General features: G+C 42.2%; 1 protein-coding gene across 1 annotated transcript in view; it reads right to left on the reverse strand.

Moving 5' to 3' along the window:
* Positions 1–13992, reverse strand: part of HGD (homogentisate 1,2-dioxygenase) — a 57958-nt gene that overhangs the window by 15680 nt on the left and 28286 nt on the right. The window contains exons 6-10 of the mRNA XM_049877496.1: positions 6996–7030; positions 5930–6009; positions 5291–5390; positions 3117–3241; positions 1481–1585 (exon numbers count right to left, since the gene is read on the reverse strand). Of these exons, the coding sequence (XP_049733453.1) occupies positions 1481–1585; positions 3117–3241; positions 5291–5390; positions 5930–6009; positions 6996–7030 (445 nt within the window). The remainder of the gene's footprint in view (positions 1–1480; positions 1586–3116; positions 3242–5290; positions 5391–5929; positions 6010–6995; positions 7031–13992) is intronic.

The following is a 13992-nucleotide window of genomic DNA, read 5'->3' on the forward strand; positions in this document are numbered from 1 at the left end:
TGAAGAATAAACAGGGGGAGAGAAAGGGAAGAGAAGGAATGGAAAAGAAAGGAGAAAGGGAAAGAAGAAATGGAAGGAGGGAGAAAGGGAGAAAGGAAGGGAAGGAAAGAGGGCAGGAAGGAAGAAAGAAAAAGGGGGAAGGAATTTTAAGCCCAGAGAACAGCAAAGACATTGAAGTACACAGAGATTTCATTAAGAGGAGAGACGGCTAAAGCCCAGGGTGCTTTGGTAGAAGAGAGAGGGCAAGAGGTGGTACTGGGAAGTGAGTCCAGGGCCAGAAGACGAAGCGCATCAAACACCATACTACAAAGCTCAGACTTAATCCTCAGCCATGGGGAGCCTGTGAAGGTTTTCTAATGCAGCGATGGAATGATCCGGTCTGTGTTTTGGAAAAATAACTATAGCAGCAGTGCAGAGAAGATTGAACTTGTGTAAATTCAAATCCGTCAACCAACCCTTACTGCTGGGAAAGCTGACATTTCTTCATCTGTCATGGGAAATGATGTGGAACTATTAAAGTCAAGGTCCCAGTAACCCAGCGCCGTAAAGTCAAGGTAGTGAGCCTCAAATAAAGCTATATCTATGTCTCAAGATGCTTTCTCATGCTGTTTGGGGCTTGGTGCCTCACTTTCCTATTCCCCTTTGGTTTTATTAAGAGTTGCTGCTCTTAAAAAAGGTAGTTTTGTTCCCCCAGAGATAAGCTGAACTGACTCAGAGTAATCTTTCTGTCTCTGACCCTCTGGTTTCTGCTCTAATTATCCCTCCAGCTTGTGAGTTAAGTTAATGTATTATGAACTAGGCTGCACAATGCACTTTCCCTCAGGATCTCAGAACTGGCACTTTATCAGGAATGTGGGGCCTTAGGGGCCTGTACTATAGACCAGGGAACTATTTGTGGCCCCCTAATTGAGTGAAAAATTTGACAAAGTTTGTTCTCTGAATTTCTTTGGTTTAAATGTAGGTACTGAACACTGAACAATTTTAGAAGTAGACTGCTCCATCACTGGGAAAGACAGCCAGTGGGGAGGCACCAGGATAAGCAGTCAGAACAAGTGGAGTGGCCTCTTGATATTTGTGAGAAGTCAGGTCAGAGATCTTTCCAAATCCCTCCGTTTTCCTTCCTGTTCACTCCCTCACTAACATTAGCAGGTGGTTTTCTTTTTGGGGGTACATTTTCCACAAAGAAACTAAGCTTTTCCCTATCTATCTGTGAGTATCCTGTGTCGAGAACTAAGCTGAGTTCAAGGTGAGTGTTGAGTGTCTGGCCTGGCCCCCTCACTAGCTATATGATTTATGCCTACATCAAAGCCTTGCTGCAGCTGATTCACATTCCTGTCAGCACAATGACAAGTGACTGTATCTAGGGCTTCCAAGGCAGACAGTGGAAATGCTAAGTCTGTGAATGTCAAAGGGTCTACTGTGGACTCCTCTCACCCAAGGGTTGCCCTATCCCCAGGGCCTCTAAAGGGTCCAAACTTACGGCATGGTCAAAGGCCACTGAGTTGATGACCATGAAATTCTCCAGGTTGTACTTGTAGGGTGTATAGTTCCCATGCCAGGCCACCACATTGAATGGGGAGACATCCTGATGACAAAAAGCAAGAAAGGATGGTCCGGTAACTAATGCTTTTGTAGCTGTGATCCCTCAGTTTGTACTTGGCATCACTCTTTCTTTTTATGATTTGATCTTTTCTCACAACCTGATTATTTCACCCCTGAGGAGAAGTATAATGCTGAACCATTCTGTGGTTGCTTCATAGCCCCTCTGTCCCGCCCTTGCTTAGCCACTAACAAGCGCCCAGGAGCGATCTCTAAGTCTCCACCTCCCTTGTCAGCAAGTGTATGTACGGGGGTGATTCGCCTCATCTGGTGCCCACTTGGACCTGTGCCCCCCCTTGCTATGCCTCTGACTAACCCCATTTTTCCAGTTCACAAGCTGCAGCTGTCTTCCGGTCACATGCAGCAACAGCGCAGCACATTCTCCAAGCAGTGCTTTTTTTAACACTTTTTAACACAATTGTTAGACTCTGTGGCTGCCAGCAGTTCTCCAACAACCTGGGCCACCTTCTGGGGTTCCTGGTGCAGAGGGCATTGGCTGTGACTCTTTTCCAGGTAACTGGAGCCCAGAGGAGTTTCCAGTAGACATAGTGTCTGGGTAGGTGAGTATAGGAGAGGGGAGAAGGTCTCTAAGACTTCCAACCCCAGGGATTTAAGATTTCAGGGCAATCCTAAGGTGAAGCTTCTTGGGCCTGCACTAGGGTAGGTGTTATGCTATAGGCAGTACTCTCCAGTGCAGCAATGGCCCTATTCAGGAGACAGAATCAGACTCAGTGTTCTAAGGACTTTAATAAAGGAACTACACACACAGGTATGGTTAGGGTTAAGTTAATTGACTGGAGATGTTGAGTATTTGAGCCTAGCAATTGTGGGAAGACATTACCATTCCTAGGCCTGAGAGATAAAGGAAGGAAATATTGTTACAGAATTCTAGTAGAGCTAGAACAAATAATGGTAAAGTTAAACAGAAGATGTTTTGTTTAGGTTATTTTTTGTTATATTATAATTTTATTTTAGTATATTCTATATCAATATATCTCATATACAATATAGAAAATTGTATATGAAGTAATACTATAGTATAAATACTTCATGGTATAAATCAAGCAAGGCTAATTAACTGAGTTCTGCTTGTTTTGTATCAGCCATTGCTTGTCTTTGAGCTGTGGTGGTTGGTCATTGGAAAATGTAAGTCTTGGCTGATCTATTTGTTGTTTCCCTTTTCATAACATTATATGATATGATGTTTTCACATCAGTATAGAGAGCTACATTTGCCAGGGTTTTCATTGCTTGGTGAGTGGAAAGGCCAGGAGCTTTGAAGTCAGACAGATATGAGTTTGAGTACTGGCTCTGCTACTTATTGTGACACTGGGTAAATTATTTATCACCACCTGGTCTGTTTTCATGACTACAAATAAGGCGATTTGTAGTACCTTGGTGATGTGGTGAAGGTGAAAGGATAGAATATATGTAAAGTACCAAACACTGCCCTTGGCAAACAGTAGGTGCTCAATAACTATTCATTCCCTCCCCTGCCTACCAACCCTCTTACTTTACCTGTTTGGCAGCAAACAGCTTGCCCTGGTATTTATTGATGACAGTGTAACCACCTGGCACTTGACGATCTTCAAACCAAGCAACAGGTATCAAGAAATCACGAGGATTTGCCAAGCCATTGGCTCCTAGAACCGAATGATCCAAAGGTCTTTTAGACACTTTGAAATGACATAGAAACATGCCCATCATCACACAGAGAGAAAGGGCATTCTTTCATGTCGAGAGCCACTCCACCAATGGATTTCACTGCTCAAAGCCTCATTGGAGTCCCAGTTTTAGGAAGGCAAGGAATTTAATGAGGTAAGAGACTTCAGGGGGAGCAAAAAAACCAACACGCAATCATCGTCATCACCAGCATCACCTCCTACAGTTGCATTTCACATGCATTATCTCATCATTACAGGGGAGGAGAGGAAAGACTAGGAAGGAGGAAAAAAAGAAGAGATAATAGAATACTAGACATTTTTTTTTTCTTTCTAAAGAAACCCTGATGACTGTAGAAAGCATTGCCAGTCTTCGATCTTGGGAAGGGAGGGTTAGGCACTGCTGCCCCAGGCATGTCTCTGCTCCTTAGAACTTGGAACCCGAGTTAGTAAAGCTGCTCTCCAGCCTGACAAATGTGTCTGCCACTCAGAGAGAGAGAATGCAGGACTTGCCTGCTTACCTTTGCTTGGGAGCAAGTGTTCCCTCCAGAGAAAGAAAATAAATCAAAAGACCAAAAATGAAAAGCGTAAGTGCAAAAACATGATTTAACTCCGAGAGATCTGGGGAGTGTTTTATCATTTCGAGCTCCTGGGGTTAAAAAAAATAAACCCCCAGCTGGTTAGTAGATTATATATATTTTCCAGAGGGTACATGTGCCATGGGACCTGGAGGCTCCGGTGACTGTACAGCAGCAGGAAGCCAGACCAAAGTGGGAAGAGTGGGTGGTGAGCAGGATGACAGACGGCCCACCGTGGGTCCAGCTGCCTCTCTACTGCCTCCCACCTTCCTCTGACTATTTGGATCCCTCCAGGGGAGTGACCAGAAGGCACATCCTGGCCTGTCCCTGTTTCGCTCTAAAAAGCTGTTGATGAGGAAGGGAAGAACTGGAGGTGTGGCCACCACCTTCAGCAAACATTCCAAGGATGAAAACAAGGGCCAATTTTTCCAGTCACTGCTTTCACTCCAAGAGATGTTTTGAGAGCAGCCCCTCCTACCCCCTTCACTTCTCTCCTACGTCTCCTGCCTCCGGCTTGCCAGGAGAATGGGGAGGGACCTTGGTTCATCTCTGAAAGTTCTCGTCTGCCTCATGGGGGCTGTGGCCTCTAGCACCTTCGTAGCACTGACTGATCCACCTTTTTTGGTTGTTGAGTGTGTGGATTTTGTGGAGTGTGCTCAGTAGGAATATGGTGTTTACGGACTATGCCCCTCAGCTTGTCCCCCATCTCCGTAGGAATATAGCTCCTGACATCTTTCAAGCTTTCGCTATTTTATCATCTACACAACCCATTAGCTTAGGAAAATGATTTCCCTCCTATTCACAAAGTGCATTCTCACTTGCACGCTTTTGCTTAAGCTGTTCCCTTTCCTCTTTACTTCTCCTCAGTGTTTGATCAAGAATTAGACACATGTCATTTTGTCCGAGATGCTGTTCCTGCTGACACTGGCTCACTTTAACCCAAACTCCTACATCCCTTGCAGTATATACTGCAAAACCAGAAATCCACTACATACTGTCTTGCTCTCTGATAGTCTGTATACTCTTCTAGAGAGAAATTTATAATGGGTTGATGTGGCTTGTTGTCTGTTAAGTATCATATTTTATGAGACGAGGCTTGTGTTACTCTTAATGAGGTGTCTGTCAGTAGCCTCAGCACAACGTGGGGGCCAAGACTAGCTGATGGGTTGATATACAGATGGGTTAATTCATGAAGGTTTTATTTCATCAGTAGATCAGTTACATTGCATGGAGCCCCTAAAATTAGAGGTCTGAAAAGACAGTCTGAGATTGCTCAGGGAGTTCTACTAGGTTTCTGAAATTCTAAACTACATTTGATCTAGAGAAGAAGCTGCTTAGAGAGGGAAGTAGAAATTTGAGTTAGATAGTGAGTGGAGAAGGATGCTTAACTTTCATGCAATTATCTGTGTCCTGTATTTCAAGCGAGGGTTAGAGTCTTGTAGTAAAGATTTACCAATGGGTCCCAGGTCAGGCAACTCGAAGTGGATGCCGTAGATCTCCAGGATGTAACCCCTGGTCTCCTCGAAGACATCTATGTTGAACCGCATTCCTCTCTGGAAAGGGGAGCAAACACTAGTGTGCCCTCCCAAAATCATACCTGTAGTTATAAAGAAGCTGCCCCAGAGCCACAACCAGCCCCATCTGCAAAAGTAAAGCTATGCTTGCCTCCACAGGTGACCAATTCAAAGATGGGTTAGGAAGAAAAACTCAACTCCTAATCACCTCTATGACCCAGGTCAACTCTAGTCTAATCTCTCATTTGATCGAGGGAAGAAATTCTCCTTCACTGCCTCCCCCAACCGCTTTCCATGGAAACACAGCCTAATCCAGAGACTGTATGAATATTGGAGGAAGAGAATTGACAATGCTCTGTGCTTTGTGAGTGTTTGCTATTTTAAAACGAAGCCAGCACCCAAGCCTGCTCACTCTTCTCCACATGGAGCCTTCTGCATAACTCCAACTCCCTCCCCACTGTCCAGGCATGACCGAGAAATTTTAGGGTTGGAAATAGCAGTTGCTGCAACATCTGATTGCTTCAGTTTTACTTGAGCCAAATTAGGACGAGGCAGGGAGAAGGGGACACATCACCAACCTGGATGACGCAGATCTCATTGGGCTGCACAAGCATCTTGCCAAACTCGGTGTAAATGAGAAGCTTCCCTTTCTGGGGAACTGACACAACAGAGAGGGCAGCGGTTAGCAACGCTTTTAGTGTGAGGACCATTTTATGAAGAGTAAAAGGCTTATGGGCTGTGTGTGCTTTTTCATTCCAAATATAAAGAGTTTATTTAGTCTCATGGGGAAATTTATATTGTATATTCTGACAATTTAGGTTAACTATCTACAGTCGGAACCCTGGTGGCACAGTGGTTAAGAGCTAGGCAGCTAGCCAAAAGGTCAGCAGTTTGAATCTACCAGTCACTCCTTGGGAACCCTACAGGGCAGTTCTACTCTGTCCTGTAGGGTCTCTATGAGTTGCAATCAACTTGACGGTAACAGGTTTGGTTTTTGGTTGTCTACAATAATGTGAGTGAAAAAAATTGGCTCCATTTTTTTGGTTGCCAGGTAAGGAGCTTGTATAGACACAATTCTGTGGATTGACCAAAAAGGAAAACAGAAATAGGGTGGAAAATCACCCATTTCTAATGGTTCCAGGGGGAGGCTGGCATTCACATGTCTAAAGTCTACACCAAAATGTTGACTCCAAAATATCAAATAGGATGGGCAGACCAGAGCAATCTCTAATAGGTACTGAACTTTAAAAAAAAAAAAAAAAAAATTGTACTTAAATTGCAGATATCAATGACAGAATGGCCTTTTCCTGTGCAATTTTGAAGACAAACAGAATTCTCTTACTAAGTTAATCACACGTTAGTATTACTCTTCATTTCTTTTCAGCTGCCCTTATCTCCCACATCAGAAATGCCCAGCAGAAATGGGGAAAGACAGAGAGACCAGGGAATAGAGTTGGGATTTTGAGGTACACTAGAAATCTTTTCTGGACCACCAGTGGCCTCTCTATACCTTAGTTTATAGGTTGCACTAAATGAAATGAGACACACTGGAGGCTGAAGGAAAAGAATATGTATGAAATAAAAAAGCAGCTTGTGACTAGAGCTCAATTAACTGTGAGGGGGTCTGAAATCTCCAGAACTTACCAATTAAGAAGTCCCCATCTGAATTGTAAAAACACCTGAAAATAAAAGTAAAGATTAATTCCTGAGATTTTCAGTTTTAGCACTACCTAAACAAATTAATTCATTCCACAAATTATTGTTTAGTGCTTACAGTGCTGGGTATAAAATGGAGAGCAAAGCAGACTCTGCCCTCATGGAGCTGAGAGTAAGTGAGGAGTCAGACAGCAATCAAATAATTACAAAACTATTATCATTGCAAAGTCTTATGGTACTGTGAAAGACAAGTTCAGATGACTGAAAGAATAAGGGACCTGGAGTAATTCAGAGTCAGCAAAGGCTTCCCTGAAGAAGTGACATATGACCTGAGACATGAAAGAATTAACTACGGTTGGGGGAGGGGGAACATTCCAGGCAGAAGGAACAGCATGTGCAAATGTTCTGAGGCAGGAGGCCACATGGCAGTTTGAAAGAAGTGATGAAGGTCAGCGTGTCTCAAGTGAAGAGAGGGACTTGTGGCTGAAAAGAGATTGGGCACAAAGGGAGATTTTCAGTGCCTTGTCATAGGGCTGTGATCTTGGCCCTGATTCATTCAACGGTTTTACAAAAGTTTGGATGAAGGCCCAGGGGGGACTATTTATCAAATCTGTAATTGCCAGAGTTCGGGAGGCTTCTCAGAGTCTCTCCTGGTTCTTTGAATCTCAGTTTTTAAAATCTTTGCCTTAAAAAAATCAGTGAGAGGTGGAGCTAACATGGCACCACACCACCCCTCCACAACAAAGACCCGAAAAGCTAGGTACAACAGAGACAAATGTCAATCTTGGAACCCTAAGCATCAAATGAAGAGATAAAGAACTCCACCAAGCACTGAATGGAATAAAAAACTGACAAAGAACAGAGAGTAGAGATATGAGTGGAGGTCCCCCGTCAGCTAATGCAGCACAGATTCGCTACCTTGTACTCCTGTTGGAGATCAGTGGACAGGAAGTACTGGAAAGCAGCTTCAAGGAGCTCCCAGCAGGAGACAGAGCACCCATTATCCAGCAATATACAGTTTCCGACCCCCCACGCTCCTTCCCCCTGCTCGATCTTTGCCGCTTCCCAGCTGGCTGTAGTATCTTGGCTGGGAGGTGCTGGCTCTGTGCGACTTGGATTCCCCCCGCCACACCTGCTGGCTCCCTCAGTGACATTTCTTTGTTGCTTTTTTCCGCTTCTTTTTTTTCCCCTGCCTCTAGCCTCCTCACCCCTCGTTTCTCTTGAACACCTGGCTCTGTGTGCCATCTTTGTTTCTTCTTGTCAGACTGTGAAGAACCACTTGACTGGGGAACTGCTTCCCCAGTCCGCACTGCCACACTGGTGGGATCCTGGGGCCTTTTTTTGTTTTGTTTGTTTTCTTTTTCTTTTCACGGCTTGGGAGCCCCTTCTAGCTGGGGTGTACTGTGGTGGCTTGGGAGCCATTTCCCTGGTCATGTAGCCACATCATTGGGATCCCTGAAGCATTTTTTTTCTTTTGCCCTTCTTGTCTTTCTTCATTTCTCGGTTTCTTATCTCTCTATACCCAAAACCCAGTGCCTTCGAGTAGATTCCAACTCATAGCGACCCTATTGGACAGAGTAGAACTGCCCCGTAGAGTTTCTAAGGAACGCCTGGCAGATTCGAACTGCTGACCCTCTGGTTAGCAGCCGTAGCACTTAACCACTATGCCACCAGGGTTTCTTCTTTCTATACTTAACCTTCTTTTCCTGTCTCCTGAATACCTGGTGCTGTGTGCCATCTCTGTCTCTTCTAGCCAGGTTGTACTTTGTAGTTTGGGAGCCACTTCCCCGGTCTACACAGCCACACTGGTGGGATCCCTGGGGGTTTTTCTTTCTCTTTTTTTCCTTTTGATGATATATTTTTTTCTTTTTTCCATTTTGTCTTTCTTCATATCTCAGTTTTTCATCTCTCTCTACTTACCTTCTTTTCCTGTCTCCTGAATACTTGGTGCTGTGTGCCATCTCTTCCCCTTCTAGATAGGCTGTACTGTGTGACTTGGGAGCCATTTCCCTGGCCTGCGCAGCTGTGTCAGTGGGAATGCCCAGTGACATTTTTTTTTCTCTTTTTCCTTTTTGCTTTATGTTTTTCTTCATTTCTTAGTTTCTCATCTGTCTCTGCTCTCCTTTCCTTCCTTTCTCTTCAGTATGTGGCGCTCTGTGCCATCTCTGCCCCTTCCAGACAAGATGTACCTTGAGGCCTGGGAGCCACTTCCCCAGTCGTCACTGGGATCCCTGGGGGGCATTTAAAAAATTTTTTTTGTTTGTTTGTTTCTCTTTCTCTTTTTTTCCTTTGTTTTTCTCCACTTCTCAGTTTCTCGTCTCTCTAGTCTAACAGCAAGCTCCTTCAGCACTTTTTTTGTTTGTTTGTTTTTGGCTCCTCTTTCTCTCTCCTCTCTCTCTTTTCCCATACCCATCTTAGCTCCACACATCACAACCTCCCCCTTCCTTCCTGCCTTCTTGCACCATGTGCTGAACATCACACCTCCGAGCAGAGCAGTCATGGGCTACCATAACCTGCCTTGAACTGACTCCCGACCTGCCCTGTTGGCCCTAGTATGTGCCACAAACAACACATCCCAGATCCTCCCCTTCAGCTGGACCTGCCCTGCTGCACCATAGCTGAGCAACTGGCCTTGCCCATTGGACAAGAAGGTGAAAAGTATTGTTTCCATAGATGAGCAAACAACAAAGAATGTACAGCCTGCCTGCTGAGACATAACCAAATAAGAAAAAGCAGGATAAACAAACAAATCTACAAACAATAAATGAAGAAAATAACTATGGAGTGACCTAAAGAAGGCAGACAATATCAAAACATATTTAAAAAAAAAAAAAAGGACAGGATGGTTCCAATAAGTGTCCAAAATTAAACACCAGATGACTTTCCAGTAGAAGAAAAGGCACTAGAACTATTTGATAGGGAATTCAAATTGCTAATATTCAGAGCTAGCCAAGAGTTGAAGCAAAAAACATACAAAAATGAGGAAAAAGTAGACAAATTCATGGAAAAGGCAGACAAATTCATGAAAAATACAGACAAAAAAAATGGAAGAATTCAGGAAAATAATACAGGAACAAAATGCCAAAATAAATTCACAACTAGAAATCACGCAAAAATAGCAATTAGAAATCCAAAAGAGATACAACAAAATTTCAGAAATGGACAGTGTCATAGAAGGTCTGAGGAGTAGCTTTAAAACAACGGAACAAGATCAGCGAAAATGAAGACAAATCCTTGGATACAACTTTGAGAAAAAAATCAGAAAAACAAACAAACAAAAAAAAAAAAAAAAGAAGAAGAAAGCTTGAGAATTACGTGGGATATAACCAAAAGCAAAAAATTGCAAGTGATCAGAGTTCTAGAATGGGGGAAGAAAACAGAAAAAACAGAGATGATCACTGAAGAATTCCTGACAGAAAACTTCCCTAATATCAGGAAAGATGAGAAACTGACCATCCAAGAAGCTCAATGAACCCCATGTAGGATAGATTGCAAAAGAAAATCACCAAGACATATCATAATCACACTTGCTAAAGCCAAAGACAAAGAATCCTGAAAGCACCTCAAGAAAAACAAACAGTCACATAAGGAGGGGAAACAATAAGACTAAGCACTGATTACTCCGCATAAACCATGCAGGCAAAAAGGCATTGGGATGACATATAAAAAACCTAAAAAGAAGAAAATTGCTAACCAAGAATAATACATCCTGGAAAACTCTTGTTCAAATATGATAGTGAAATTAGGACATTTCCAGATAAAAAGAAATTAAGGGAATATGCAAAAACCAAACCAAACTTACAAGTATTAAAGGGAGTCCTTTTTTTTTGGTTTGAGAACAAGCAGCATCAGACCATAGCCTGAATCTAGGATGCAAGATTGCACCAGCCAGATACCAACCTCGGAAGTGAATTCTCAAGGACTATTCAAAACCAAAAGATTTATGGCAGGGAACCAGAGAGGTTAATCTGTAAATGACAACAACATCACAACAATAAAAGAGGGAATAAATGGTGTAGGTATAGAACTTTCTAATGGAGAAGAAGGCAAGGCAATACCAAGTAATAATAGGCTGATTCAAACCTAGGAGGATAAGGGTAAATTTCAAGGTAACCACGAAGTTAACAAACCTACTCATCAAAATAAAGAAGAAAAACATAAAGTCTGAATAAAAACAAAATCTACAAAAACAAAAGAAATGGCGGGGGGGGGGGACCCACAAACAAAAGGAATTCAGCACAGGAGAGTAAGAGGAACAGAGAAAACATCTGCACCACACACACACACACACACAAAAGGCACTCCAAAATGACAGTAATAAACTCATGCCTATCAATAATTACCCTGAATGTAAATGGCCTAAATGAACCCATAAAGAGATGGAGAATGACAGAATGGATTAAAAAACAGTATCCATCAATATGCTGTCTAAAAGAGACACACATTAGAAACAAAGATGTAAATTTATTAAAAATCAAAGGATGTTAAAAAATAATCAAATAGCTACCAAAAACAAGCAGGAGTGGCAATACTAATCTCAGATAAAATAGACTTTAAAACAAAATCCACCATAAAAGACAAAGAAGGGCACTGTGTAATGATTAAAGGGATGATCCATCATGAAGACATAACCATAATAAATATCTACATACCCAATGACAGGGCTCCAAAATACATAAAACAAACTCTAACAGCACTGAAAAGAGAAATCGACAGTTCCACAATAATAGTAGAAGACTTCAACACACCACTCTCAGTAAAGGACAGAACATCTAGGAAGAAAGTCAACAAAGATACAGAAGAGCTAAAAAGCACAATCAGCCAACTTGATCTCATAGACATATATAGAACACTCCACCCAACAGCTGGAAAATACACATTCTTTACCAATGAACATGGAATGTTCTCCAGAATAGACCACATCTTAGGCCACAGAGCAACCCAAAACAAAATCCAAAACATTGAGATAATACAAAGTATCTTTTCTGACCACAACACCATCAGAGTAGAAATTAACAATAGGAAGAGCAAGGGAAAAAAAAAAAATTGGTTACATGGAAACTGAATAACACCCTGCTGAAAAACCACCGGATAATAGAAGAAATCAGAGATGGAATTAAAAAATTCCTAGAATCAAATGAGAATGAAAACACATCTTACCCAAACCATTGGGACACAGGAAGGGCAGTGCTCAGAGGTCAATTTATAGCAATCGGTACACACATCAACAAAGAAGAAAGAGACAAAATCAAAACATTAGCTACATGACTCGAACACATAGAGAATAGCAAAAGAAGTCCACGGCCACCAGAAGAAAGGAAATAATAAAGATCAGAGCAGAAATAAATGAAGTAGAGAATAGAAAAACAATAAAGTCAACAAAACCAAAAGTTGGTTCTTTGAAAGGATCACCAAAATTGACAAACCACTCGCCAAAGTGACAAAAGAAAAACAGAAGAGGATGCAAATAATCCAAATAAGGAATGAAATGGGGGACATTACAACAGACCCAACTGAAATAAAAAGGATCATAACAGAGTATTATGAAAAACTATACCCCAACGAATTTGAAAACCTAGAGGAAATGGACATATTTCTAGAAACACACCACCTACCTAAACTAATTTTTTTGTTTTTTTTATGTTGAGGTGTAATCCTTACTGAAGGCTGCGGTTTTTGATCTTCATTGGTAAGTGCTTCAAGTCCTCTTCACTTTCAGCAAGCAAGGTTGTGTCATCTGCATAAAGCAGGTTGTTTATGAGTCTTCCTCCGATCCTGATGCCCCGTTCTTCTTCATATAGTCCAGCTTCTCGTATTATTTGCTCAGCATACAGATTGAATAGGTATGGTAAAAGGATACAACCCTTATGTACACCTTTCCTGACTTTAAACCACTAAGTATCCCCTTGTTCTGTCTGAACAACTGCCTCTTGATCTACATACAGGTTCCTTATGAGCACAATTAAGTGTTCAGAAATTCCCATTCTTCGCAATGTTATCCGTAATTTGTTATGATCCACACAGTTGAATGCCTTTGCATAGTCAATAAAACAGAGGTAAACATCCTTCTGGTATTCTCTGCTTTCAGCCAGAATCCATCTGACAACAGCAATGATATCCCTGATGCTACATCCTCTTCTGAATCAGGCCCGAATTTCTAGCAGTTCCCTGTCTATACACTGCCGTAGCCGCTTTTGAATGATTCTCAGCAAAATTTTGCATATGTGTGGTATATAATGATATTGTTCTATAATTTCCACATTTGGTTGGGTCACCTGTCTTGGGAATAGGCATAAATATGGATCTCTTCCAGTCAGTTGGCCAGGAAGCTATCTTTCATATTTCTTGGCATAGACAAGTGAGTACCTCCAGCACTGCATCTGTTTGTTGAAACATCTCAACTGATATTCCATCAATTCCTGGAGCCTAAAGAAAACAAAAATCCTCACAACTGGACCAGTAAGCAACATCATGATAAGCACAGAAAGGATTGAAGTTGTCAAGGGTTTCGTTTTGTTTGGATCCACAACCGATGCCCATGGAAGCTGCAGTCAAGAAATCAAAAGATGCGTTGCGTTGGGCACATCTGCTGCAAAGGACCTCTTTAAAGTGTTGGAAAGCAAAGATGTCACTTTGAAGACTAAGTTGTGCCTGATCCAAGCCATAGTATTTTCAGTCACGTCATATGCATGTGAAAGCTGGACAATCAATAAGAAAGCCTGAAGAAGAATTGATGGCTTCAAATTGTGGTGTTGGCAAAGAATATTGAATACACTATGGACTGCCAAAAGAATGAATGAATCTGTCTTGGAAGAAGTACAACCAAAATGCTCTTTAGAAGCAAGGATGGTGAGGCCACGTCTTAAAATACTTTGGACATGTTCTCAGGAGGGATCAGTCCTTGGAGAAGGACGTGATGCTTGGTAAAGTGCAGGGTCAGCAAAAAAGAGGAAGACCCTCAGTGAGGTGGATTGACACAGTGGCT

Source organism: Elephas maximus, chromosome 1 (genome assembly GCF_024166365.1).
Source record: "Elephas maximus indicus isolate mEleMax1 chromosome 1, mEleMax1 primary haplotype, whole genome shotgun sequence".
In the NCBI taxonomy this organism is placed as follows: domain Eukaryota; kingdom Metazoa; phylum Chordata; class Mammalia; order Proboscidea; family Elephantidae; genus Elephas; species Elephas maximus.